The sequence below is a fragment of the Motacilla alba genome, chromosome 1 (assembly GCF_015832195.1).
Source record: "Motacilla alba alba isolate MOTALB_02 chromosome 1, Motacilla_alba_V1.0_pri, whole genome shotgun sequence".
Lineage (NCBI taxonomy): Eukaryota > Metazoa > Chordata > Aves > Passeriformes > Motacillidae > Motacilla > Motacilla alba.
Genome location: NC_052016.1, coordinates 73,790,004 through 73,817,418, shown reverse-complemented (window position 1 = coordinate 73,817,418; position 27,415 = coordinate 73,790,004). Strand labels below are relative to the sequence as shown.

General features: G+C 40.8%; 2 protein-coding genes across 15 annotated transcripts in view; one reads left to right on the top strand and one right to left on the bottom strand.

Annotated features, from left to right (window-relative positions):
* Positions 1-271: 271 nt before the first annotated feature.
* On the bottom strand, positions 272-26,793 carry LOC119704971. 6 transcript variants are annotated; one of them, XR_005258132.1, is made up of 6 exons: positions 25,228-26,242; positions 24,216-24,370; positions 11,543-11,574; positions 7,277-7,365; positions 5,727-5,951; positions 272-447 (listed from the first exon to the last, which is right to left on the bottom strand). XR_005258132.1 is itself a non-coding variant. In XM_038146841.1 (2 exons), exons 1-2 carry the CDS (start codon positions 26,212-26,214, stop codon positions 24,363-24,365), a joined length of 1,047 nt encoding a protein of 348 aa, XP_038002769.1. In that variant the 5' UTR covers positions 26,215-26,242; the 3' UTR covers positions 18,279-24,362. The 6 variants fall into 6 exon arrangements, 2 of the variants coding, with proteins under 2 accessions (XP_038002769.1, XP_038002864.1); XR_005258125.1 differs by lacking the exons at positions 272-447; positions 5,727-5,951; positions 7,277-7,365; positions 11,543-11,574 and adding an exon at positions 18,279-23,273; XR_005258137.1 differs by lacking the exons at positions 272-447; positions 5,727-5,951; positions 7,277-7,365; positions 11,543-11,574 and adding an exon at positions 18,279-23,079.
* DACH1 (dachshund family transcription factor 1) overlaps positions 26,612-27,415 on the top strand; it is a 353,685-nt gene continuing 352,881 nt past the window's right edge. For all 9 annotated transcript variants that reach the window (XM_038146617.1, XM_038146708.1, XM_038146585.1 and 6 more), the window contains exon 1: positions 26,612-27,379. In XM_038146617.1, the coding sequence (XP_038002545.1) occupies positions 26,646-27,379 (734 nt within the window). In that variant the 5' untranslated portion in view covers positions 26,612-26,645. The remainder of the gene's footprint in view (positions 27,380-27,415) is intronic.

Here is a 27,415-nt window from a genome sequence, read left to right as displayed (position 1 = left end):
GTGATAGTTCTTTACAAGGTAGTAAATATATAACTAAACAGACTGTCTAGGCTGAAAACTAATTACCATTAGAAACTGAAGCATTTGGGCTTGTTATTTCTGCAAATCAAACAACTCTGAATACAATCTCCATATTAAATAAAACGTTCAGTGAACCATGAAGCTCTTCACAAATCTGGACCATGTTTTAAGAACCTCTTTTTTTTAGTTGTTGTATGCATGTCATTGCATGCCAAGTAGATGAACTATTAAAATTTATTTTTGTTGGAGGGTGGGAATGAAAATGAAAAGATTGTATTAAAACACAGTTTTGGAAGTTTTCAAAAGTTACCAAGTAGGAAGGAAATGTGAAAAAGGAAGCGTATACCTTGAACATGAAGCTGTCACATGTGTACAGAAATGGTGAAGGGAAGATATATCTTGATCATGCTATCCTATTCCCCTGTACTGTGGACAGATACCATAAAAATAGTAAATCTGTAATAAGGAGTATTTGTTATGTGTGTCTTAGAACTATAGTTAACATATTAGCATTTCCAAACCCGTGCCTTATATGGCTAATAATTAATAAGATTCTTAATACTAAATATAGGCTTTCTCAAAAAAAAAAAGCAAAACCAAAAAACAAACAAAAACTCCAAAACCAGCAAACAAGCCAACAAGCAAAAAAAAAAAAAAAAAAACAACAAAAAAAGCCAAAAAACCCAAAAAAACAACAAAACCCAAGCAGCTTTTTATTTCCAGAACTGAGTTTATTTAAAAAGGAGCAAACAACAAGTATTTAAGAAGATGACCCTTTTGTTCAAAAATTAAAAGAAGAAAGAAGATAAAAAGAGTTCACAGAGAAATAAATTACAAATATCCCATATCAGCAAAGCATGTAAGGGGTGAGGGTAGAAGTAAGATTGGGTTTTGGAATCATTCTTCAGACTAATTGCCTGGTATGCTGCCTGTGTTTCTGTCAAAAAACATGAAAGGAAAGTGCTGACTGATTATATATATTGGAATATCAAATTAGGACATACATTCTGAAATATATGGAGAGAATAAACTACACAGATAATAAGGCTGCATTTTTATCAAGGCTTTCTGGTGATGATACAAACTGTGTAAGGGAGCTCAAGTATTTTTACACAGTGGCTGTCATCTGATAGCTGAGACAAAATATAACTCTATGTACAAATAAAAAAGGGGGGGCGAAGCAAAATGAGAAAACAGCTTTAGATACCCACAAAGATAGCAGTGGTACAGAATTGCATGAAATGTTGTGATCATAATTCAACCCAGTCTGTTTGACCGTCAAAGGCCATAATAAATTACATCTGTTGCTTTGCAGCACCTACAGTGGTTAAGAAAGTAAAACAATTTAAATGTATAACCTCTTCTTTTCACACGCTCCAGCCCACATGCCTTTATCCAAGCACAGTGATTTGTTTGTTTGGCTTTGTTAGAGTCTAATTAAGATTGGAATTTGATGAGTGCTCATTGAATAGAATTCATTCTGGATAAAATAAAGTAACGATACTTATTTGTGAAGAAAAATAATTGGAGGACTGCACAGAAGGATTAGCTCCTTTGACTAAAACCATACACTAGCCCTCTCATACAGGGTTTCCAGAGTGAATATTGCTTGAGTCTTCAGCTTTTTCAAAATGTTTGGACAGGAAAAAGTAAGTGCTATAATTATGGAGAATATGTGCTGTATTCATTAGACAAGACAAGAAGTCGAATCATTGTTTAATGCAAAAACTTGACTCTCTGTTAGCTATCGGGTGTTCATAAACACACACACACACACACACACCCCACACATCCCTTGCTTCTTTTTCTGATTCCCTTTTCCACAAAACAGCTGCAGTCTCTGGGAACTGAAGGCCAGATTTCCCAAAGAGTTGACTTAAAACAACTCTTAAACACAGCTTTTCAGCACCCATTAGCTCTAATCAGAGGTAGAGATCTCCTCCAAAAATATATAGGAAGTCCAAGCTAGCTCTTCGAGGTCAGAGACAGGCCAACCTCATTACTGTGTAAATTAGAGGAGCATAGTGTTTTGAAGCATCTCACAGAAAGAAAGATTCAAATGAACTCCAGCTTGTGTGATGGGAAGAAAAGAGGATAGAACAAACAAAAAAAAAGCCTCGAGCAGGCAGACTGGAAGATGGCAAGAAGAATGCAAACAATTCCTTGATATGCTTATCTTAAAAATATACTGTCTAGATATAGTGATTGCCATGTTATAACACCCAGTTCTCCTCTGTTTTGACTTTCCAATCTCCCTTGTGTTTTGTAATAGATATCATCATTAAGAATGCCTCTGATTAACTTAGGAACTAGGAACTTTTTTTTTTTAATGTATTGTATTGGTAGTCCCTTCGGAAAACACAGGGTTTTTTTCCTTGTAACTCTTCCTAAACTGACACAAAAATATCATTTAAAAGATCAAAGTATAGTGGCAGATTAAACTTGTGAAAGCAAAAATATAGAGATTAATCAAATGTATGCATTTACAAATTAAATGAAGATGAATGGAAGAACAATAAGGGATTCAGCTCTCTAATTGTATTTCAATATTCATCTTTCATTCTCCTACATTTAGATAACAGTCTCTTTAAGAAACACTAATGTTAGAAATGGACACTATAGCATCCAACAGGTGATAGGTCTGGACATAAGGAGAATGAGTCTTAACTGTGTTTACGGAGTTAATCTTTGTGTTGGCATAGTAATACTTTCTAGTCATTAAGGGTATGATTTGCAAAGACATTTTTAACTGTTGGAATTTGTTTAAATGTTTATTTTAGTGAAATCACAATGAAAATATATTTCCTGCTTGAAACAAACCCCTTTTCAGAATGCCAGGACTCACAAGAATGCATGACTGGCTTTTGTGACAGCTGAAATCTGTACAGTAGATGTTTAATAAACGGAGACATTTTATACTAAGTTTTGCAGATTAGTATTTTTCCAGTGGTGACATATGTATTGGAAAAAAAAATCTTTTCAAAATGAGGTCACTGCTTTAAAAATGTAAGAAACATTGTCAAATTTAAAATGCTCTTTTAGAAAAGAATTCAGTAACTGCACATTAAGAGTGCCTTAATGTCTGCGACAAGCAAAACATCTGCTTCAGCAGCGGAAATGGAAAGTTAATACTTCAGATAAGCTAAGGAGGTTTTGAAAAAGAAAAAAAGAAAAGAAAAAAAAAAACAACCCTGCTATAAACCTTACCCAAAACTCACATGAATTCTTCTTTGATCAAGGTAGTTCAAATGGAACAAATAACTCCCTCTTCCAATTAGTTTCATATCCTCTAGCCCTATTAGCTTTCTCTCCCCACCCTTTTTTTCACTAGATTTCTTAGTTTTATCTTTATTTGACCCTGGGAGGGAGAAGACTAAAACCAGTGTGTGCTGTGACCTGGCCCCACACATCCCCACGGCAGGCTTAGAGTATTCCTAAGGGGGTGTGTGCTCAGTTCAAAGCTGCAATTGCCTGCAGATCCCACCTGACCTTTTGCTCTACGATCCTGGACATCTCTCTTGCTGTACTGGCCCCCTAACACCAGCCACAAGTCCCCACAAGGAAAGACATCAGATTAGTTGGGTATGTCACAGCCTCTATACACTGCTGGCAAGCACATGCTGGGGACTTTTCTGCACCCATGACTAACGTGGGTCCAACCTTTTGCCCCTAACCTTGCCCCAGAGTTTGTTTATGCAAACTAGAGAGTACACTTGTACCCAAACAGCCTATCTCAGAGCCACATGAGAAAAACACTCTAAATCTAGGCATTGTACTCTGTCAGCACGCTTGAAAATTTTTCCTGGGTGAATGTCTTTATTTGCTGCCTTCTGCTTTTGGTTTACTAAGACTGGACTGGGATATAAAGATCTGCAGTTGCTCCTGGGCTAGCTGCATCCAAGTCCAAGAAGATGGAAACTGCAACACCATCATAAGGGTGTTTGTTTAGGATATGTGACAGTTGCTGAACCTGCATGAAATACTTTGCCAGCTGACAGCATGGAAAAGTCCCACTGATCTAGTGGAAGGGAAAGAAACTAAAGACTAGGATGGAACAGTTGTATATGCAGGTATAATGTTCCCATCTCCAACAAAAGGGATATAGGACCAGCAATATGATTTTGACAAGACAAAAAAACAAGGTAAGAGAAAACAGAGACAGAGGGAAAGTGGAGAACTGGGGGGTGAAAAAGACTTTCTAAGAAAGTCTGTAACAACTCAAAGTTTAGAGAATCAATGTACATATGTGTATGAATGCAAATTTCTTTCTAGAACATTTTCATTCTTCATGTTTGTTTAAATAAAATGTAAAAAGGCACAAATTTCTGCAAATTTTTTCTTCATAATGTAAAAGCAAAGTAAAAATTCTTGTAAAATTTCTCCTGTGCTTAAGCCCAGCAGTAACTAGTTAAAAATTAACTTGCATCAGAGGCAGGAGACTATCTAATTTATAGTTGTAAAGGTTATGCAATTCTAGTCACTAAAATACAAAACCAAAGCAATCATAAGGCCTTTGTATTTAAAATTATACAAATATATAGCACTATAGTTAAAATGCAAGTACACATCTCACACACTATGGATCGTAAACTACAATTTCTCTTGTATTGGAAATTCATAACATACTTTCTTTAGCTATTGGGTTTCAAAATGAGGTCATATAATGTGAAATGGATTTTTTTTATACAATCAAGTGCTTAAAAGCTGTATTATATATACTTCCAGATTGTTTGTTTCTTTAGAATCAATTATACTCTAAAAGTCACTCTGTGAGAAAATGCTTAAACTCTTCATACACTCTATAGCGTGTTTGTTACTATATAAAAATTATAACAATAAAGGTAAAAAGTCATAGCAGGTTTGAGCAAAACATTGTAAATTTTTCATTTTAACTCCCATATTAATGTAAGGCAGCTATAGAATTTCTTCAGCAAAAACCTATTCATAGTTCTGAGTAGCAATTACTGTTGTTACTGCCATTAATGAATCAACAGAGACATCTGGGACTGATGGCTGACCTGCTGCCTTGAAAATTTGGAAATGGTGTGGAAATAACACTTGAAAGCCATTTTGAGAGGTTTTCTACCATCTCTTCCTTTCTTTGGTGGTAAGATGTAGTCTGAAAGGAAGACACTTAAAAATAGGCATCTCTCTGTAGGGAACTGTACAGACAAGGGGGGAGAACAGCAGTAGCTTGAGTGCCAACGGATAGTGTAATGTTGAATGCTGTGGTTTAGCTCTCCTGGCCTTTCTAAGGCCAGGCCAGGTGGGGCCTTGAACAATCTGGTCTAGTGGAAGGTGTCCCTGCCCATAGCAGGGGGATTGGAACTAGATGATTTTTAAGGTCCCTTCCAACCCAAACAAACCATTTTATTATTCAGCACAGGGATGTCATGAGGTTCTCGTAGATCTTGTGTCATGTACAAGCAAGTATCCTAAACACACTAGTAGGTCACAGACCTGTGAACTGAACACTAATATTATGTACCAGGCAGCTAAACTCCCTTTATAGTCAACAGAGGTGGAGAGCAGAATTTGGCTGTGGAAAGACGGGCATAAGGGATTAGTTCAGCTCCAACAGGGTATCCCACTTGCTATCCTTCTGACTCTCTGGAGTGACACAGTCAAATGCTTTATGTGCCATGCAGATGTTTTAGATGATATATAGCATTTTACTTATTATATCTTCACCTAAGTATCCTAACCTGGAGACTGGATCATGCTGTTTTGATTCTAGAAAATGTGGACATTGAGCTTGCTGAAATTAGAAATTCAAAACTGGGCCGTGGAGCAGACACAGAAAAATTTTCATCCTGAGGTTTCCTGAAGAGGATATTCTCTATGCTCCCACAGTTCTGTTGGGAACAAGACAATGGAAACTGGAGATTGAGAGCTGCAGTTTGTCTTGGAGGCCAGATATCACTGAACATCTGTTATACCATAAAAAGAAATGAGAAAAGGTCTTAGTATATAGACAATTTCTGGAATATTTAACAATAGTTTTGGCAAGTATATGCTCAAGTAATGTCCTAATATGACTACATATTGCTTTCTGAGTGATTAAAGTGGCTGTACATCAGAAATGGGACTGTCTGCATTTCCAGAAAAAATGCAAAATATGCAGAGATATTACTTTCTCAGCAGTCATGTGCTACTCAACTAATTATGCTTATAATTTTACAATTAGGTAAGCAAAATGTGCAAGTTTTGTTTCTGGAGGTCTTCAAAGACCCCCCTCTATTTACATGGAAGTTGGGCTTAATTCCATTGCCTAAGGACAAGTATATAATGACATTTTAGATCTTGTGGAATATCCTTTTTGCGTAATCTGTGCTCTAGAAGAGTGGGAATCTCCCATGATCTCTGTGTCAAATTTCCCAAAGCTGTGCCAATCAGCCAAGTTGGTAACATATCATGAAATCATATTTCAAAAAGGGCAGAAAACGCTAGACAGAGAGAGAGAGAAAAGGAGTGAGAACATCAGGGAGAATACCAAGGTCAGAAGAGGAGATATTCCCACTGCAGCCTGTGGAAGACACCAGAGTGGTCTGCTCAGATGGTCGTTCCTGAAGGAATCACATCCTTTGAGAAGCCCTTGCCAGCACAGGGGAAAGTGTGAGGAGGCAGGACCAGGAGAGAGTAAGTCTTATGTTCTGATCATTCCTCCCTTGTTTCTTGGGAAGTGGATTTGAGGTTGGGAAAGGGAGTAGGAAAGGTATTGTGTTAATGTTTATCTTGTTGTTTCCCACTATCGAAATTAATGGTTGCATTTTTTCAAATTCTAATTGGCAATAAATTGTTAGTTTTTCCAAATCAGTCTGTTTTTCCCATTACTGTAATTGTTAAATGATGTCCCTGCCTTTATCTTAACCCATGAGTTTTCTCATTCCTGTTCTTACTATTTTTCCTCACCTCCATACCAGTGAATTGTGGGAATTATCAGGCAGCTGGGTGGGTGTTTGCTTGTTGCCAAGAATAATTGACTATTTCACTCCAAAACAAAAATATCAGTGTAGTCTGGGTAGTATTGCAGCAGTAGTGATTCCAAGAGATACCTGAGATTAGTCTGTATCTGTTTTGATGTCTTCTGTCATTCTCCTAAAGAGGTTTGCACTCTCAAATTCTGCCACATATTCCATGTTGTGCTTTAGGGCACCCAACACAACTTTAGATAATGCATGAGTTGCAGCACATTTCTCACATTACTTAATGTCTTTTTTAACTGAAATACATCCTTATAAAGTAAAAATTTTACCTGTGGTGTGCAGAAGTACATGAGGCTCAGAGGAGACTCATGATCAAATGTTGTTTAGGGAGGCTGTGGCCAGTCTCTTCTAGATGGGACTGAAATTAAGCAGACTAGACATAAACCACTGTATTCCAATAGTCTGGATACCAAGAGCAACTTCAGGAAATGCATTTTACAGTAGACACATAGAGTAACTGGAACAAAAGAATAAATATTTCACCAGTGAACAGAGCAGGGACGATAAGTAAGCAAGAAGAGTAGTAGTATTTATTACAACAGACAGAAAAAACCCCACTAAGCATTTGAAAACATACAGAGCAGTGTGCCACATATATCAGATTCCAAAACATAATGCTAAACAAACTTATGTTGAACAGTATAATGTTCCAGTAAAGGAAGAGCACACTGAAGACAAAGATGACTGTGCAGCTGCTTCCAAGTTGTTACTGACAGAATACCAGAATACAGCTCGTTTCATCGGGATGAATGACTTCAACATTGAGTTACAAAGCAAGAAACATGGAAAAGACAGTGTGAGGTGAAAACTCAGGAGAAGAATCATCAACCAAAATTATGACTTGCTGTCTGACATACTGTTCTCCAAATTTTTACAAGAAAAAAGAGGCGAATTTTTCGGACACAGGAAGAAAAATTTGACCATGCTGTATTTTCTGAAGACAGGTCATGTGTGGCTGTGATGCACCAGCATGCCAGGTAGCAGTGGTCAGTGGTGACCACAACCAGTGCTCTACCAAACTAAAAATAAAGCAAAGATACTCTCTGCTTAGGAAGTGACAAAGATCAACAGTGTAAAACTGAAAACAAAAGGGCAGTATAAGGAATTCCAACATGGCCCTAAGAATAGGATGACACTAGTGCATTATCATACAAGTGAAGCTCAAATGAAGAAAAAAGGGTAGGGCACAGACTCAGTGTGATTCAGCTCATCTGTCACAACTGGGTTTTAGTATACTCTCAGCAAAGATGGAAATGCGGTGCCTAAATGAGTAAACAATAATTGAAGAGCTAAGGAATTCATGGCATGTTACAATAAACTGTGGAACCATTTCGTATTTTTAACCAAGCAATGTTTAAAATGAGACAACCAAATGTAAAGGAGGAAAATTCTCATTGTTGAAACAGAAGAGATAGGTGGGATTCTTTAAAGGGAATAATTTGTAACATTTTCTTATCTCAAGCACAGCTTTATATATAATATCTGAAAACCAAAAACTAATCCCATCCCATCAGAATTTCAGGACAAGTTACAAACAAGAAGCTGACAAATAACAAAGAGGCAGGATATAAAATCACAACAGAAAAACTAGAAGTATTTGACTCTCTTTCCTGATGAAACAGATAAATGTTCTTAATGAAATCTGTGAAGGCAGAAAGGAAAAGCCTTTCTAAATAATAGAAATAAGGAAACTGGGTAGGATATTGTGAAACAGTGACCTCACTGACTTAACAACTGGAGACAGCTTGTACTGCTCTTCATAACAAAAATAATTTCCAGTGTGATACAATACATCAATAAGTATACACAACCTAAAAAAGCAGACAAATTCTGTTTGATAAATAGAAGATTAGGTCAACTACTTTTCCCTTAAACTCTTCCTCCTCAGGATGAGTCAACAGTACTTCCAAAAAAGGTCAATACTATCCACAAAAAAAATCCCAACCCCCCCCAAAAAAACTAGAAAAAAAGAGCTTTAGCCAAAAACCCCCTACAAACCAGCTAAACCAAAATAAATCTTCTTTTAACTCTTATGACAAAAGGTTACATGCTGGTAGGCAAAAACATCAGAGAAAGACAAAACCCCAGTGAATTAGGTAATTCTGATTAAATGCAATACTGGATTATTCTGACTCTAGAAATATGAGTGGAAGGACCAGAAATATGAAAGCCCTGACCCAGTCAGCAAACACTTATCATCATAAGGAGAAGACTTTTTCTAATCTCAAGAGAGCAACAGAAAATATAGTTCTATTTAATTCTTATAACTTCAAACTCAAACCCTGACAGAAATATTTAAATGGCGTAACACAAATATGTAATTGCATTACAAAATAAAAGTTCAGTAACTATAGAATTTCTATTTATTTTTGATAAATCCATCAAAAAGGTAGATAAGGACCTGTTCAGATTAATTTTTTGCATCTAATAAATCAATATTTCAAGACCACATCTATGTAAGCTGAAATCGAATTACTATTTGCTATTACTAAATATTCACCACTTTGACTTTAATGATTTCTGTGTGTGCTCAATACCACTACAAAAGGTTGGTGGCTACAACTCAAAATAGAGTGCTGAGAATTCTCTGAAACAATAGACTTGTGAATCTGAAACAGTTCTGGCATATTATTGCTTGAAGACTCCTCCTAGTCAGCATGGAAATTATTAAAGCTACTCACATACTTAAAAACAAGTTTATGGATAAATGTGCTAGGTACCAAAGTTTAATCACTCTGTGACACTGCAACTGAAGCTGAATGTAAATTTGAGGAAAAAAAGTATTTATTTTTTAAGGTTCCACAAGGGGCAGTGCATATATATCTGTAAGATCAGCAAACTGCTGTAATGTGTACAAGTCTTAAAAATCTAAGAACAACTATATTGATAGAAATCTTAGAGGTAGCTCAAACTGCTCAAAAAAGCTTACACTAAGTAGACTTCACCACATACAGTTTTGTTCCTATTTTGTCTGGATAAGTATACTGCTTACTCTCAAACTATTGAACCTTTGGGAGGAAGTGGACAGCACTGGGAAAAGATGCCAAAGGGAATAAGAGATATTACTGATATCTGCATAAGGATGAGATTGACAGGACATCCTTCAAAGAGTGAAAACAGAGGTCCAAAAGAGTATTCAGGTTTAAAGATGGTTACAGTTTAAGACTGCACACTCTACTACGGACGCAAAGTGGATGTAAGATGTTCAACAAATGCAAAAGGAAAAGAAGTTTAAATCAGTTGTGAATATCAGACAGGGAACAGTAACCTGGCTTTCATACCTCTTTGACCAATTCCTTAGCTAGCAAAAAGTGACATTGCTTGGTTTACTCAGGAGGAGCCTGGATATTCATAGCAGCTAGGGATTCAAGCCCTGGTACACTTTGATGTGTTTTGTTTAAATTAGAAAAAGGATCAAGAAACTGGTTTGGCTACTAGTAGGGACTTCAGTAATAAAAAGATGGACATAGAGACAGAGAAATAATTGTATAGCAATTTCTCTGTAACACTTGTTGGCCTACATACTCGTGATCTTCTGTTGCTAGTCAAGAAAAAAGGCATTCCAGTAGTGATGAAATCAGAAGGCATTAGAAGCTCGTAGTAAATTAACTAAAGGCTGAACTTCTTTTAAATTAATAAATATATCACAGACACATTTATATGGTTAGTTATGGATGTTGCAATAAAAGTCTCTGAGGTTTGACCTGATAGCTCATTTTTTATCATGGGAATGAGTTATGGGATGGGAGCAGACTATGAGAATCAACTAGTGTTTATTTACTCAACTGCAGAAAAAAAAAAATCCAACTCTATGTACATGTGAAAAACTGTAATATATTCAATTTGTGTAGAGTCTAATATGTTTGTGGGCATCATCATCATGAATAGGAAATAAAGAGTAGATTTAATAATTAAGACCACCGAATCAACGTCCAAGTCCATGTGAGTGCACAAAACTTGTGGCAACTCACAGAGAGCATAAAAAAATTCTAGAATTGAGTAAAATTCCATTACAAATAGTTTGCAATGATTGACCAGTAAAATCAAACCAATTATCCAAGCCCTGAAAATGCATGCACTCCAGAATAATGTTATGCATCAACAGTCAGTGGGCCTGCTCTCATGTGTAGAATTACTCTAGTGTATAAATTTTTCAGGACTGGGGCCAAGGAATATAATGCCAGACAACAGAGCCCAAAGACAGCTGGCAGCCATTCAGGAAAAGTACTGGGGGTAGAGGTATCAAAGCTGTGGACATTTGAGTAAAATGAATAAAGCTATACAGATGAAAAATTTTAAAAACCCAGATATTTCAGACTTTACAATTTTTTTACAGTTTTTTACATACAACAGGTTTTTTTTTCACACAACTTCTACAGTTTGTATGACCCTAAACTGGAAAGAAATGGTCAAACCAGTTCCAGAAATAGGTAATAAGCTGAATTTGACTAATGAGAAGCAAGAAAAAAAGGAAAGGAGGAAAAAAAGAAGAGGAAGAAGACATCAGAAAATAAGAAATTGTTGTTTAGACTTACCATAGTTATTTCCAAGTCATAGCTGATTATGACTGTTTAAAAACAGAAAAAATTGGTTATGGAGAAAGCATTTAAAATGTTACCTTGACCACAACAAGTAAAAGATGGCACAATAAAGAGCAAAAGTGGATACAAAGGAAATGGTGAGTGGTGAAATTAAGAAAGGACTATTAAATATTAAAATAAATTGGGTACCTTAAATGAAAGAAAAACTTTACAAATTCACAGTTCCGCTTGTGATAGAGGCCTGTCTCAGATCACTGAGGACGTTTTTTACAGCACCAGCTTAGAGGTTACTGTTTAGGGTTCCAAGTCTCTGCATTGAATATGCATACTTCTCTTCACTGACTGTATAAGGAGACCAGGCTCCTATCTCTGACACATAAACCATCTAAAGATAGGTTGAGTGAGTACTGCCTGGAAGCAGCTGCCATAGAATAACTGGCAGCCTCTAGTAGTAAAGAAAAATCTGAAAGAAGAAAACTCATGATGAAAAAACTCCAAAGAACACAATTCTTGAAAAGCAATGCTTTTCATACCTATTGCATATCTTCCAAAAGGTACAACAGTACCTTTTCAACTTCAAATACTGTCTTTAAAAAGGATCAGGAAGGTTCAATAAAATAAACTAGAAGATTATGCTTGCATGTTTAGACATAGGCAAGATGTCTAGTAAAAGGAAAATATACCCTTGGATATTTGTCCTATGTTTGTTAAAGGGTTGGATAGTGCCAAGAAAGACTTTTAGGAGACCTACCCTGAGGTAACTTTCAGACTTCAGGACAGGTATTCAAATATAACCATGGACTTCCATTAAAGATGCAACAATTAAGCAGAGTAAGGCAGTGTTTACTCCAGGGATTTTACAGCATAAATGCTCTTTATGTCAGGGGAAAAGAATGTCATTTGACCTGTGAAGGACATTCACACAGAATGGCAGCATCTACAAGCATTCCCCATTGAGTTAGGATCCCCACTTTTGTCCTCTAGGTTGCATTAATTTTGGCTGTGAGAGAAGGTAAAGTGAATACCCTGCTAAGTGTCAGATCTGATTCACAGGGTAAGCAACAGGATGTGAAGAGGGCACATCAAAAGCCCACAAAGCTCCATAATCTCAGTCATTCCCTGTACATTTATTTATGTAAATAGACTTGGAGGCATGCCCTGAAGATCAAAAAGTAGCATAGTGAAATTACTTCTCTTAAATGAGACTGGGAGGTTCAACGCTATTTGACGGATTGAAGGAAAAGAGTTTACTGATTTAGATAATAGTTAAAACAAAAGACAGCATTAATCCGATGTTTACATGGTTCAAATATGGGATACATTTCTCATACAAGCATTTCCTACAGTGGTCAAAGTAAGGAACAAGCTCTCTTTGACCAGAACCTGTGATTAGGAAAGGCAATGTCATAGGTTTACATTCTCCCTTTTCCTCAATCCTGCTTCCGAAAGGCAGTCAGACTTAATGTTGTGAACTAGGAAAATGGACCCTTACTGATGTTCTAGACCAGAAAAAAACCGTCAAACACCTTTGCCAATCCATAGCTTTTAACATTTATTATCCTTAACTTTTCTACAAGTGACCCAAGCCCACCCTTCTTTTTACAGTGATGTTTAGAAGCAGGCTGTATATTTAGAGTCTATAGTGAAATAGACTGCACATTTACAACACTGATCTTCGCTTTCTAAACTATGGTTTAGTCAAGTACATTGTAGTAACCAACATATAATGCACAATAACTGCTAGAACGACATTCTGCTTCTTTGACTCTCCAGTAAAGTCATTTGGAAGATAAATCATATTTCTGAGGGGTTTGCCCACTCCATACTGCAGTTCATTACATAGTAGTGCAGGGTACTAAATGCAATGCGATGGTTACTCCAACAATATGGGTGCATATAAATTAAAAATAACGTAAAAAGAAAAGGAGACAGAGAAAATCAAGATCACAAGAACTGCAGGTCATTCTCATGGATTATAAAAATGAGGCCTTAAAAAAATAATAATGAGCAATGAACTACATCTAGTGTTGAATTCCCTGCCTTTCTCTGGGCTGGCATTAGCTGCCATTATAAATTGAGGGAAGAATTCCCAAAATAATTGCAAATAGCCACTAGAGATTCTGCACACCAGTTAATGTGTGTCTGTGGGCATGCTAACAAAGGCAATTCCTTAGCAAGCAATATGTGAGTCACCTGGGATGGTTAATGAATCTGCTTTGTGGTAAACTTTTTAGTACATCCTACAGAGACCTTTCAAGCCTGTTGCTTTTGGAATTCTATTATTTCTATAAAGTTCTTTTGACTGAAACTCATATTTCCTTTTATTCAGGAGATTCTTGCAGTGCAGTTTTCACTGTGCTACACATTTAGCTTTGGGGAAGCTTATTGCAAACATGTTAGCTGTTATCTGCAGTGAGGAGTATTCTTTCCTGCTTTATTTTAAAGTGTGGGTTTTTTGTTATTTTTGTACTGTTTCATTCGTACATAATATTTAATCTGTAGTGCCTCTCAGAGAGGCAGACTGCTAGGAAGTTACTCTTTTCTGTCACATTCTGCAAATATTTAACTCCAGCTCCCCATCATCATTTACAGCCTGTCCCCTACAGAGGGCACCTTTGTCTTATTGGAATTGCTTCTGCAAAAAACATAATCGCTGGTTATCAGAGAAATAACTGAGCCTTAAAGAGAGCTCAGACTTCTCACAGACACAAGGACCTTGCTTGCCTCGGCTTTTTAATTAACCAAGTTTTGTACTGTTACTCAGCAGCAAGAAATAATGTTTCTTTCTGCATTATTATAGTCTCTCCCAAGAAGAGAGGCGATGAACTGAAGATTGCTGGAATTTACATGAGAGGTCAATGAGTGCTGAGACAAATTAAAGAGCATAAATTTAGGGGCTTTTTCTTTCCATCAGTAATTAAGGGATTTGTCATTAAAAAATGTTTCTGAGATGCGTACTAAAAACATTGTCTGTGGGAAAACAAGCTGCAGAAAAAGAAAGTCAACCATTTCCCAAATAAATCTTTCTAACAGACCTCCAATTAGTAATTGCTATCTGAAAGCTGTTGAAGTGGAAGAAAGTAAGATTTTATACTTCTTTGTAGGGTTAGATTATCAAAACTGACCCTGAAATTTTTATTTGGGAAAAATAACAATTGACTGCAAGACTGAGTCAGAAAGTAATTTTCTTCCTGATTTTTTTTGGTGTGCTATTATTTATGAAGTGTCAAGTATATCATTCTTAGTATCTGCTGGTTCTGAATAAAACTAGCGATACTTTTCCTCTCAAGACGGTTTTCCAGCTCAATCTGTAACAGTGTCTTCCTTTACAGGCCACTTCACAAATGTGTTAAGACAGATGCAAACATCATTGATTTGTAAATGGCAAAGTGAAAATTCTAAAGAATAATCTTTCCTCTGTCATTTTATATATGTCCGATTATTCAAAACAATCTACAGCTGTAAAAAGAAGCATAAGACATTGCATTTGTGTGACTCCCGGACAGGCCAATACTGTGTTAGTTCATATTAACTGGGGGGAAAACACAGGAATAAATGCATTGGTCACTTTGCATAATGCTTTTTTATGGTGTTCCTATCAAAAAAAGTTACAAATAGCCTTATAAATTAAACAGGAGGCAACCTGTTGCAAGAAGACTCTAACTTCCCAGGCTGGTTTCTGGGACTGACATTGAGTGTAAAGAATCTAATACAAAACCCAGCAAGGAATGTGCCCTGCCTTCCCTAACATTTTTCTAGAAGCTCTTATAGAAAATGCATTCATGTTTACATTTTCAGCTTCAAATACCCAGCACAAAAGCATGGGAACACAAAAACCTGAATCTCTAGTCTAGGCTGCTAAATTAATTAAGCAGGACTCGTATTCGTGCGTAATACTTTAATGCCATTGGAAAACTGTTTTAGGGAGCATTTTAGCAAGCTCCTCCTGTGTTATAATTTTACTTCCTTTTTCTTCTCTAATTATAAGCCAAAGCTGGATTCCTAACTAATCAAGGAAACTTTTTTTTTTAAGATTTCATTTCTAGAAGTCAATAGGAATGTTGCCCATGTAAAGATTGCAAGATCAAGAGCTTGTACCTATAAAAATGTCCAATGTGACTATATGTTTTAAGACATTTACTGTAATATAAAACAGTTCAAGCTCCATTTGCACTAGTGCCAGGAATGTTTCATAGAACATGATGGTCTACACTGTAAAACTGTTTGAATTGCCCTCGGTACACTTTAAGCACCCTAAACCCCAATTCCTGGTTGCAGTTTGAAGGAGAGGGAGGCTGTACATCCGAGACCTTCCCAGCTGGAAGGCTACTACTACTATCCTGTTTTGAACGGCAGAAATTTACAAAGAGGCATATGTGCTAGTCGGCTTTATTGCATAGGAACATCCTCAGGCAAGTTTAATTTGCTAGCATAAACCTAGCTTCCAAAACTGTGTTTACTACAGCCATTACATATCACAGTATTTAAAAGTATTCGGCTATCAGTTCTTACTTGTAAACTGTATGCTGAATTCTAAGTTTATATCAGTAGGAAACAAAACACTCAAGAAAACACTTTCTCAGTTATAGATACTTCTATATGCATTATTTTCCTTGTAATTGTTTCAGCTTAATAGGATAAAATAAAACTTGGAGCTGTTAAGAAAATGTTTGTTTTGAATATGGTTGTAGATAGTACAGATTACAACAGAAAGTAAAAGCCACAGAAGAACATTTTAGAAGTATCTAAACTACTTAGGGGTCCCTCTTTCAAAAGAGGACAACTTTACCAGCAGAGAACAAAAGACCTTCATTTTCAGTGAGGGGTACTCCATGAAGACATGGTACAGCCCTACAGCAGGTATGGTTGAATTCAGCCCTTAAAATCCTTTCTCAGTAACATGACACATTTTCCTTGAGAATTAAGGAAGTCTTCCTCCTGGTCGTAGTGTATTTGTCAGCTGGCCTAAATTTTCCAAGGAAGAATCAGGAAAACATTAATTATTGCAGACCTCATATTTGACTGCTCACGTTCATTGCTGCCATGTAGGAAACCTGGCTCAAGTTCTCTTGTCCTGTGGGAACAATAGAAGCTGGATGTGTGAAAACTGGTTTCCCACCCTGAAAATGACCTGCCCAACTGGTTATTAGCTGTACCACAGAATGCAAATATGGACGCAGAAGCACACAGCCTCATTTCAGCTTAACCTTCCTTGAAGGTCCACTTGTGCAAATGTAGTGAACCCAAGCCACGGCTGCTTGTGTTTAGGCATGGATTCTCTCTTCAGAAAACTCCCAGCAGCTCTGAGATTTGTGCCTCCATCAGTATGGCCGACAATGGAAACCTACACACTTAGTGAATTGTGTCAATGTGAGCTTATTAAGGGATTTTGGCACTTACCAAGTCATGAGACAATTGGCAGTGTGGAACCTGAGTTTTGTTGTGGATCTAAGTTGCCCTTTTCCTCTTCACGTGTGAAAACAGAATAATTCTCAACTGCCTGAGACTGATCATCAGATAGAAGGGTGTAATTAAGCAAAAGCACAACAATTAAAACTCTTTATAACCGGCTAGATTAAAGCAATTCAGATGGTGGTAGCTCATTTTTCTTGTTTTGAAATTTACATCTTAAGTTTATACTCACATGTTTAGAAGAACAAATTTTAATAAAACAAACTTGCTAGTATATACTTTTGACTAAAAAGTATTTTGTGTGGATAAAATTAATTATTGTGATTCATCTCCTTTTAGATGTTTATGATTTTCTTAAATTTGTTTCTTACTTGAATGTATTCACTGCTTTTCTGTAAAAATTTCCTATCCTTTCCAAAGTATAAGTATAAGAATAAAATGTGGTTTTCTTTTTTTACTCTTTTGCGACTCAGCTTTTTGCTTTCCAGTGTTAAATCTCTGCCTATAGAACTTCAGCTGCACCTAAAGCTATGAATGTAGTCAGGAACTGCTAACTTTATAAGTATTTTTATTGGATAAATATTCCAAGAATTGACTTTGTATAAAGACTTATATACATAAGCTTAAAACCAAGTATTCATATTAATAAATTTCCATTGCAGTGAATCACTGAGCACTGAAGAGGAACAGACAACAGTGAATTCAAACAGTCTTAATAAAAGTCTTTTGCCATTATCCACAATCAATTTGTGTATAATACAAGGAAACTTATTTTTATGCTACAAGCCCCTTTTAACTTACCATAAAGACATAGAAATTTTATAAAATGTTTTATATATCCATGCTAAGTGTTATCCTGTATTGAAAGAAGAGTATGTTTTTTGGGGGGGAAATGAGAAAATAGAGAAAATCATGAATTGCTGCAAATTATTTTCAACTAGTTTGGTATTTAGTGACTTCCATATTAATGGGTGTTTTTAACAAATTTTTGGCATAGGGAACTATTTAGGTGTACATTTTGGTTCTTACTATTGATGAAGAATGCACAGCACAAATAAGGGAAAGGTGTGACTGTAAAACAGAGGTAGAGAATGGATAAATGTTAATCCTAGATTGTCTTTCATTATCCACCAGATGATTTTAGACCTCAAGCCCGAGATGCTTGAGAACATATTTGGAGTTTTCCTTCTCTGCTAAACAAGGTCTTAGTATCTTAAAACTTATGGTTTACTGAAAGCTGTTAAAGACAGAGTTAGAAGAAGACAGGTCCAGTTCATCATCACCCACTTGTGCTCCAGTGTGTGTGATATAATCCAAAGCTACCTTTTACAGCTTTGGGAACCCTGCACAGGAAACTATATGCTGGACACCATTTTAAGTGCTTGGATCTGGCTGGGAACATTAACCAGTAGCCCAGTCCAGAACAAACAATAAGTAAATGCAAGAGACATTCACCGCCATTGTGAAAGTTTATTTTCAGCTTATCTACTTGGTATCTTTTTTCCAGATGGTTGTTTGTTGCCTTCCTTGGAAAGTTCATGTGCACATGAAGGAGATCAGACAATCTCCAAGAAAATCTCAGTACTGCCCAGTAACAATCTCTCATGCATATAAACCAATAAACAAATCCCCCAAAACACAACCCCAGAACACCTGAGAGAAGAACAGGGCCCAATGCCAATATCTCACAAATCTTCTGTAGTTTTCAAGTGTCGGGGCAGGGTATCCAAAGCTCAGAAACGTGTCTGGTGTCATTCATGTTTCCCATCAAGGCTTTACAACCAGACAGCCCTTCCAATTCCCTTCACTGTGAGTGCGAAGTTGCACTCGCCCCATTCACACACCTCCTCAGACAGATGGGGAGCAGCAGGGGAAAGACAACTTTTCCATCTCTGCTTTTTCTAAGCTTAGACAATGAAGAAACAAACCCTCACTTAGTCACAGATGGGCTTAAACCTTTTTTTGTCTGTACCACATTCCGCAGTTCCGCGCACATTTCCTTGCCCCAGAGGACGTTTCCGCGCGGGGCGCGGAGGGGCGCGGAGGGAGCGCTGCCCCCGCTCACAGGCACCAGTGGGCGCTGCGCTTTCTGCTCCGTTTCCCCGAGCAGCGATGTTCCACACTGCGATGTTCCACACTGCGATGTTCCAGGCTGCGATACTCCAACCGGGCTGGGGCAGCCGGGGCGGGGCAACTATTGCTTCCATATAAAGGACTCCGTCTGCGTGCGGACTGTACAGACAGTCGTCATTTATGCTATTTTACTTTACTGAAGCTGAACTGGGAGAGGTCAGTGGTAAGCAAGCACGAGCAATGCAGGCAATTACAGATTCTTCTTTTTTTTTTTTTTTTTTTTTTTGGGGTGTGTGTGTTAAACATTACCCCGCAGAGCAGCCTCCCTGCATCACAGCTCAGAGCTCAGAAATAAGGTGTCTCTTGCTTTACTTCTCTGTTTTTACTACACAAAACACTCGTGACGTCCCAAAGAAGGACAGCTGAAAGCTGTCGCAGACCTGTGCACGCTACGTTAAATATGGGTTTATTTTTGTGCGGCTGGCAACATAACTTTTTTTGTTTGTTTGTTTGTTTTTTGTCCAGGCTGGCAGGGAAGAATTAAAAAAAAAAAAAAAAGTCCTCCACTGACACATTTATCTCTTGTTATTTCACAAAGAAGTGATGCCTTTGGTACTATTGCAAGAGACATGCAAAAAACCCCGAACCCGGGCACGTTACAGGAGTCTACTTAGCAACTTTCAGACTTTGTTCCTCTGCTTTGCTACATAAGTACAGTAGACAGAAATGGGGGATAACGCTCCCAATGCCAATGAAGAGATCAGTTGCTTGCCTCCTCTCGTTTACGACAGTGGAAGAAGCACTGGTTTTCCCTAAAGCAGATTTTTTTTTTTTTTTCCCGGTAGCTTGATGCATGGAAAGGCAGTGCATTGTCCTCTGACAGCTGATGCTTATCGGGCCGGTGGGGGTATTGTGTTTCAGCTCGTGGCACTGAAAAACCTTGCAACTTTCTTTTGAAGTTAAATGGCTTCGTTTTGTTTCCGTGTGTGAATAACTCTCCGAAGAACTACAGTGACCCAAAAGTCGGCCCGTTTACAATGCCCGTCCAAGCGACCTGTTCCTGTCTCTCGGGCGGAGCTTTGCCCAAGAAGGTCCCCTCGGAGGAGCAGGCGGGCGAGCAGGAGGAAAGCGGGAGGGAGGGGGAGGCTCCTCAATCAGCCCAAGTTGCATCGTAATTAAATTGTATTTTATCCTACCGAGGCATGCCAAATATCGAGCAAAATACAAGTTTAAGTAATTTGTTTGTACTCTTACCTGTAGGAGTTGGAAATTAACAGCCCCGCTAGTTTACTGCTAAGCCTGGAGAGGGAGAGATTGCTTTGCAAACATTACAGTTATTATGTCTGCAGTTGGTACTCTTTGTATAAATTATTGATCAGCCATCTTATTTTTCTTTCTGCTTAATGGATATTATAGCATAGCCGTTTACACGCTATAGTTAAGGTTGTGTCAGCACTTCCATTTATAACATCTCCCTTTACCCAGAGTTTATAACTCTCTATAAAATTCTGCTCTGTGCTGAAACTTTTCAAGCAAGGGCTCGGACTTTTAAAAATCCTTCCTCATCCCCACCCCAAAAAAACCCCAATTAATAATAACGTTTGTCTGCTTTTTTGAAATTCGGGAATAATAAAGGTAACACCCTCCCCCCCTAAATGTTTTCCATTCACTTAAGTGACACGAGGAAGAAGAGGCTGCGTCTCGCAGGCTGTCAGTTCCCATATAAAAAGAAGGCTGCAATGTGCATTTTTGGTCGCTGTTATTAATATTGTTACGGGAAGCAATTAGCGCCGGAGCGGCAGCCGAGCCGCCACCCTCTGCCCGGCCAGGCGCGGGGGCCCGATCGCCGCCCGCCTCCCCTCCCACCGCCCCGCGGCGGCGGCACCGGGGGCTCGGCGGGGCCCAGGGATGCATGGAGGGAGGAGGATTCAGCCGCTCCCCCCAGCTCCCGGGCACGGCGCAGGAGGAGCGGTCCCCGGGCTCCGGCAGAGACCGCACTGTAGAGCATGGAGCACTGAACCCGGGGCCGGCTCCCCGGTGCCAGGGATAGAGCGGCTGAGCGAACTAATTCTGTGAAGGGGGGAAGGCACGGCAAAGGGCAGCTCAGATTAGATCACCGCTTTAACATAATTTAATGGCAGGGGCTTTGTACTTCATAATTATTGCTCCGAGCGACTCTTCTACCTGTTGGTAGGTGAATTAGCACGTTGGACTGAGGACCTCTAATGAGAACCCAAGTCTAACTCAAACATCACAGAGGGGCCCCCGTCTATCCCAGCCCTCTTTTAAATCACGCAGGGAAGTTGGTTATCATTTCCTCCCCGCGCTGCAGCTCTCTTGCTCGGCTGTCAGTTGTCAGGTGAATGTCAGCAGGCAGCGCCCAGCCACTGCTCCATCCATCCATCCATCCATCCATCCATCCCGAGCCAGCCCGGGAGGGGACCACGACCCGATCCGTTTCACCATGTGGGTCTGGTAGCAGCACCGTGACCGAAAGGCTCAGATCGACAGAAGGGCTGCTTTAGTTACTGACTTCGAAACGCCTTTACTGAAGTCAGAATAGCGATTTAAGGGAAAAAAAAAAATCGTAAATAAGCAAGTAGCTTAATTGGCGTTTGGTCTTTGCAATTTCCATATATGCGCTTGTGCGTGGGCGTGTGTGCGGGGCGTGCGTGTGCTCGTGTGTCGGATGCCGGCAAGGAGGGAGGGAAGGGATGAGCGGGCTCCCGAGCCGTCGGTTATCGCATCCCTCAGCACAGCGCGTCCTTGGTCTGATCACCAGTTAGCATCCCCGGGGATAACACCCATTGCTCGTGGGGATGAAGGGGAAGAATTGAGGGATTTTCCCTGGGGCTAAATCCTGCCCCTCTACTCAGGCGGTGAATACCCTCGGAGCCAGTGAGCTGACTCGCGGGAGTAAAGCCGGCAAAAGCCGCTCTGGCGCTGAAGTGCCGGGGTTGGGGTTAGGCAGGGCGTGTGCGAGCTGCCAAGCCCGCAGCAATTCCCTATCCAGCTCTGTGCATGGGATGGCCAGCCTCTGCTGTCAGCTCTCCGGCTGAGAGGTTCACATTAAACACCAGTGCAAGCAGGAGCAAGTGCTCCCAGAATCTCGTTTTTAAGGACTTTAAAAGTTATTTTTAGTGGCTCCAGAAGTTTCTTCACTTTCATTCTCCCACCACTTTTTTTGTCCTTTGTTAGGCATGCACAATATGTAAATGCAATTTGTAGTAAACAGAATGTGAAAGCAATCTTGCCATGTATTTTGGATTTTTTATGATATATGGTGGACTCTTCAGAAATGCATGCTATTGTTAAAGCTGTTTGTGCCCAGTGTACTAATGTACTGTTTGATTGAGTGAATTAGCAGTCATAACAATCTGGCAGTCTGGCCATAGAAGTGTGCTCAAATTGATTTGTGTTATGGCTGGACTGGAAAATCTAGTGTTAGTTGTTTTTTTGCCCTGGGGCATTGTTTGTACCAAACTCCACTTTTCATTTAATTTTCCAATAGATTTTTGAAAGACCAAAAGGTTTGTGATCAACGTTTGCTGCACTTTATTATTATTCAGCTATTAAAAATATCCTATGAGTAATTTCAGGTTCCCCAAAACCTTGCTTTCAATTAGAGTAAACATAATTAGCGTGACGTCGTGCTTGGAATGGCAAATCTCCCTTTGTATCTATTAAGCATGTTATCTACTTGTCCTGTCACTGAAAGGAATCCAGTTTGTATTTGTATTGGACAAGGTTATGTGCTACTTTGACTATAACACAACAATTAGAAAAACAGTGCTGCAGTATCCAGTTTCTTATTACTGATACAACACTTCACATCAGTCTCAATTGTATTCATGGTGTTTGTCAATGTTTAGTAAATGTCTTGGTGGAAGAGACGCAAAAAAGGATCCCTTTTCACACACTTACATTTCTATGAGTCTATTTTCCTGAGCGATGCAGGGGGGGATTCTGTATGAGGTCCCTCCCTCTTTCTCAGTCTTGCCTCTAAATAGCAGATAGCTCTTCAAAGGGGGATTGCTGCTCAAGACCTGAGATTAAAGCAAAACAGAACTTACCTTCTCTTTGCCAACACTTGCTCATTTCTTAGAATCTCTGCTCGGCAGTTGTTTGCAAGAATTATAATGCAGCATGATTAAACCAAAAACATTATTCTATTGATCACAGAAAGCTTTGTGAAATCCTCTAGTTTCTCCCCTTCAGAAGCAATGAACAAAATAGGTCACTATACAAAGGTAAGAAAAGACACAAGACAGAAAGATTTCTCACGAAAATAAAAATTGTAGATGAACTTAACATGACAATACACTATTCATCCTTACCAGGTGCCTATCTTCTGTTGCATCCCCTCTCCCGGTCCATTCCTTCACAAGTGTTCAAAAGACAAGTACTTTGCTGGGCTGTTTTACTGAACGAATTTAAATATCTAATTATCAATAATAACTGAAGATGGGGGAGGGAGCTGGTGTACTATCCTAGCTCCTGTCAGTCAAGTGTTCAAATTCCTTAAAATGCAACAGCTACAATGCATTTTGTAATTGCATTTTACCCTTTACAGCTGCCCTCAAAATTGTAATTTAATAAAATAGTGAACTCCATATCAGTCTTTTGTTAAAAGCAATAAATTACAATCACTGTCAATACATCTTACTGTTTTAACATACATTTTAATATACCAAAATGGTAAAAAGAAAAAAGAAGAGAGAAAGAGAAAGAATACCTGCCCTGAACAGCTACATGAGCAGAACAGAAACCCTGCTTCAAACAATATTCCAGGAAAGAAATTAAAGACTTCTTAATTAGTGCAGCAATTAAGCTTTCTTGGTCGCATTTTAATCAGCCCAGGCCCTATCAAAGGACAAACAGAACGATTTGCAGGTCTTTGAATTTTAAACAGTCTTATTGATTTCAGCACCATAAGTCTTCACTTGACACAGAGAGAATTTTGAAATATCAGTTACAGTAATTTGAGTTTTGCTGATATCAACTCAGAGAGAGAAAAAGAAAACACCCAACAATATCATTATACGAAAGCGTCAGCAACTAAGAGAAATGCAATCTAGGGAAGTTTACAAAGAATGACCTCAGGATTTATTGGTTTATGTGTCAGTATAGGTGTGAGTTAAATTAAATTGAGACACTCCCCATAATAATTAGAAACACTTACCGTGCCAGAAGCTTTGAGGAATCTCGAACCTTTTCAAAAATCTTTCTTTCTAGGTTTCTAATCCCAGTTGAATTGATATCATCAAGGTTAACCCAAACCTCTGGTAGTAAACCTTTTCAAACTACATTTTCCCTTGGACCATGAGAATTATGAATCTGTGGGAACACACAGCAAATAGAAAAACAGAAGAGCTGATGTAGGAATCATGTTGTAGGAAAAGTAGGGAACAAATGAAGTGGTAGTTTTCCTAATCTAGAGTTCATCCAGATCTCCAAGTGGCAATATCACACCTGTCTGGCTCTGTCCTGATCTTATGGAGCTGTTCTGTCTCCACAACATGTGAGAGAAGGTGACATGCAAAAAGAACAGGCGAGGGAAAGATAGTATGGACAGAGTTGGCTTTCTACAAGTGAAAAAAGAGGAAGAGGCAGTGTATTTAGATTTTGAAATTACAAGTTTTATGCAACACTAGATCCCACCACTGGGATCCCACCACTGGAACTCAAGTCATATAAGCTCCTCCATATAAACATTCTCAAAAACCCCCACCTAAAAATGGCTCAAAAAAGTGTTCTGCACAATTATGGGTACACAAAACTTTAAAGTAAAACATTGCTCTGTGTTTTCATGGTTTTATTTGCAATTTTAAAGATTTTAGTGCAGGATAGCTTAAATTTCACTAGCAAAAGTTGTCTTAAGTGGTACTAGAACAATTTCCCGTAAATTAAAGTACAATAAGCAAGCAGATCATATGAGAATAGTTTATGTCTGATACTGTGGAAATTCCCCTGCACCAAATTAATACAGTTGAGATTATCCACTCTACAGATGTGTCATCCCGTGAGTCATGTCTCATGTAATAGGATCATAGGGGAAAAAAAAAGGCTATGGGCACATACATGCATGGCAATTAAGTACAAACAGGGTGGATTTTTGAAACAGGAAGAACTACTCACGCACCGACCCCAGATTTTGCAGACCCCCCCATCTGTACCAGTGGCCATTCCTTTACCCCTTTCAAAGTGCGAAGCGGCCCCAAGACCCGCAGAGCCCAGCCCCGGGCTTTCCCGACGGAGCCCGGCACGCCAGCCGCCAGACGCGCTCCAGCCGCATCCCGGCTCGGGGCCGGCAGGTACCGCGCCCGCCGCCGCCCCACCGCGCATGCGCGGGCGAGCGCGCCGGCTGACTTTGCGCGCTCTCGGGCGCGGAGGGGCCGGGCCGGGGCTGCGCGGCTGCTGCGCGCCGCCGGCACCTGTTGCGCGGCGGGAGCTGCGCGGGCCGCCCGCCTGCCCCTCTCCCAAGTTACTTCTGTGCCGCCGCAGCCCGCTCGGCGCGGCGTCTCGGCGGCCTGAGCCGTAGCGCCTCGTCCCCTCCGCTCCGCGGCCGCCGCGGGGAAGTCCTCCGCGGATGCTGCCGCGTGGGGCTGCCCGTGCGCGCCCCGCGCAGCCACCGCCGCCTGCCGCGCAACAAAGGGGACCCTCGGCAGCGACTCCCACCCCGCCGGGAGGAGCGTCTGCGGTCCCGGGAGAGCCACAGCAGCAGCAAGAGCAACAGCCCCGTCCGGAGGTTTCTGCTTTTGTCTGCCCCGGCAAGGTGTGCGGTGCCCAGCGCCCGCCCCGCGTCCCGGCTCCCCCGCTCCCGCCCGGCTTTGGGGGAACGCCGGAGACGCTCGTGTTTCTCCACAAACTGTGTTGACAGGCGACTGTTGAAAAGGGCTGGGAAAATTACATCTCATCTCTGGTGGGGTGAAATATGAAACATGTAATCTAACGGTTCCTGAAGGAGGGGGGAGAGGGACTTCTCTCCCTCTCTCTCTTGTTTTCCTGCTCCGGGTTCCTGGTTGGATAATTTGGGTTAATACTAGTGAGTGAGCCTTTTGCTGCTTCAAAGGGTATTTCAAGTTGCCGGAGCTCCTCCCCTCCGCACCGTGTGACAACAACAACTCGTCCAGCGAGCGAGCGGCGGCGGCGGCGGCAGCAGCCAGCACTTCCCCGCTCATTTTCTCTCTGTCATTCCCCTCTCAATCTTTGATCAATGTACTTGCCAGAGAGAACCGAAGTCCTTCAAACCTCCTCCTTTTCACCTTCGTCTTTAACGTGGTGCTAGAGCAAGGACCACAAAAAGAAACTGCCCTCCCCCTCCCCTCGGCCCCAGCCCCGCCGCCCGGAGCGGACTTCTCCTCCTCCTCCTCCTCCTCCGTCCCCACTTGCGGGACACTTTGTGCGTTCTCTCTCTCACTCTGCCCCCTGCTCTCTCGCTCGCCGCAGCACCTGATCTGGGGTTATCCCCCCCTTCTTCTCCCCCCTCCTCCCTTCTCTCCTTTCCTCTTTTTTTTTTTTAATATTTTTTTTTAATTTTTTCCCCTTTCCCCTGCGTGTGTGTGTGGGAACTTTCCCCCCTCCCCCTGCCCCCTCCGCCGTATATGTGACCATGGCCGTACCGGCTGCTTTGATCCCTCCGACCCAGCTGGTCCCCCCTCAGCCTCCGGTCTCAACTTCTGCCGCCTGCACCACCACCACCACCACCTCGTCGTCGGCCACCTCGTCGTCGGCCACCTCCTCTCCGTCTCCGTCCATCGCTCCCCCGCCGGCCGCTTCGGGGACAAACCTATTCCGGCCGGAGCCCATCGCAGCGGCGGCGGCGGCGGCGGCAGCGGCGGCCACAGTCACCTCCACCACCAGCGGCGGCGGCGGTAACGGCAGCGGCGGCGGCAGCCCCAGCCTGGGCACCGGCGGCGGCGGCGGCGGCAGCAGCAGCAGCAGCAGCGGCGGCACCTCCACTCCCAATGCCAGCGCGGCCAGCGCGGCCGGCAGCCTGCCCGGCAAGCCCGTGTACTCGACCCCGTCCCCGGTGGAGAACACCCCCCAGAATAACGAGTGCAAGATGGTGGATCTGAGGGGGGCCAAAGTGGCCTCCTTCACCGTGGAGGGCTGCGAACTCATCTGCCTGCCCCAGGCTTTCGACCTCTTCCTGAAGCACTTGGTGGGGGGCTTGCACACGGTCTACACCAAGCTGAAGCGGCTCGAGATCACGCCCGTGGTCTGCAACGTGGAGCAGGTCCGCATCCTGAGGGGGCTGGGGGCCATCCAGCCCGGGGTCAACCGCTGCAAACTCATCTCCAGAAAGGATTTCGAGACCCTCTACAACGACTGCACCAACGCCAGGTAAGCGCCGCAAGGCACACGCGCGCCCCGCCGGCC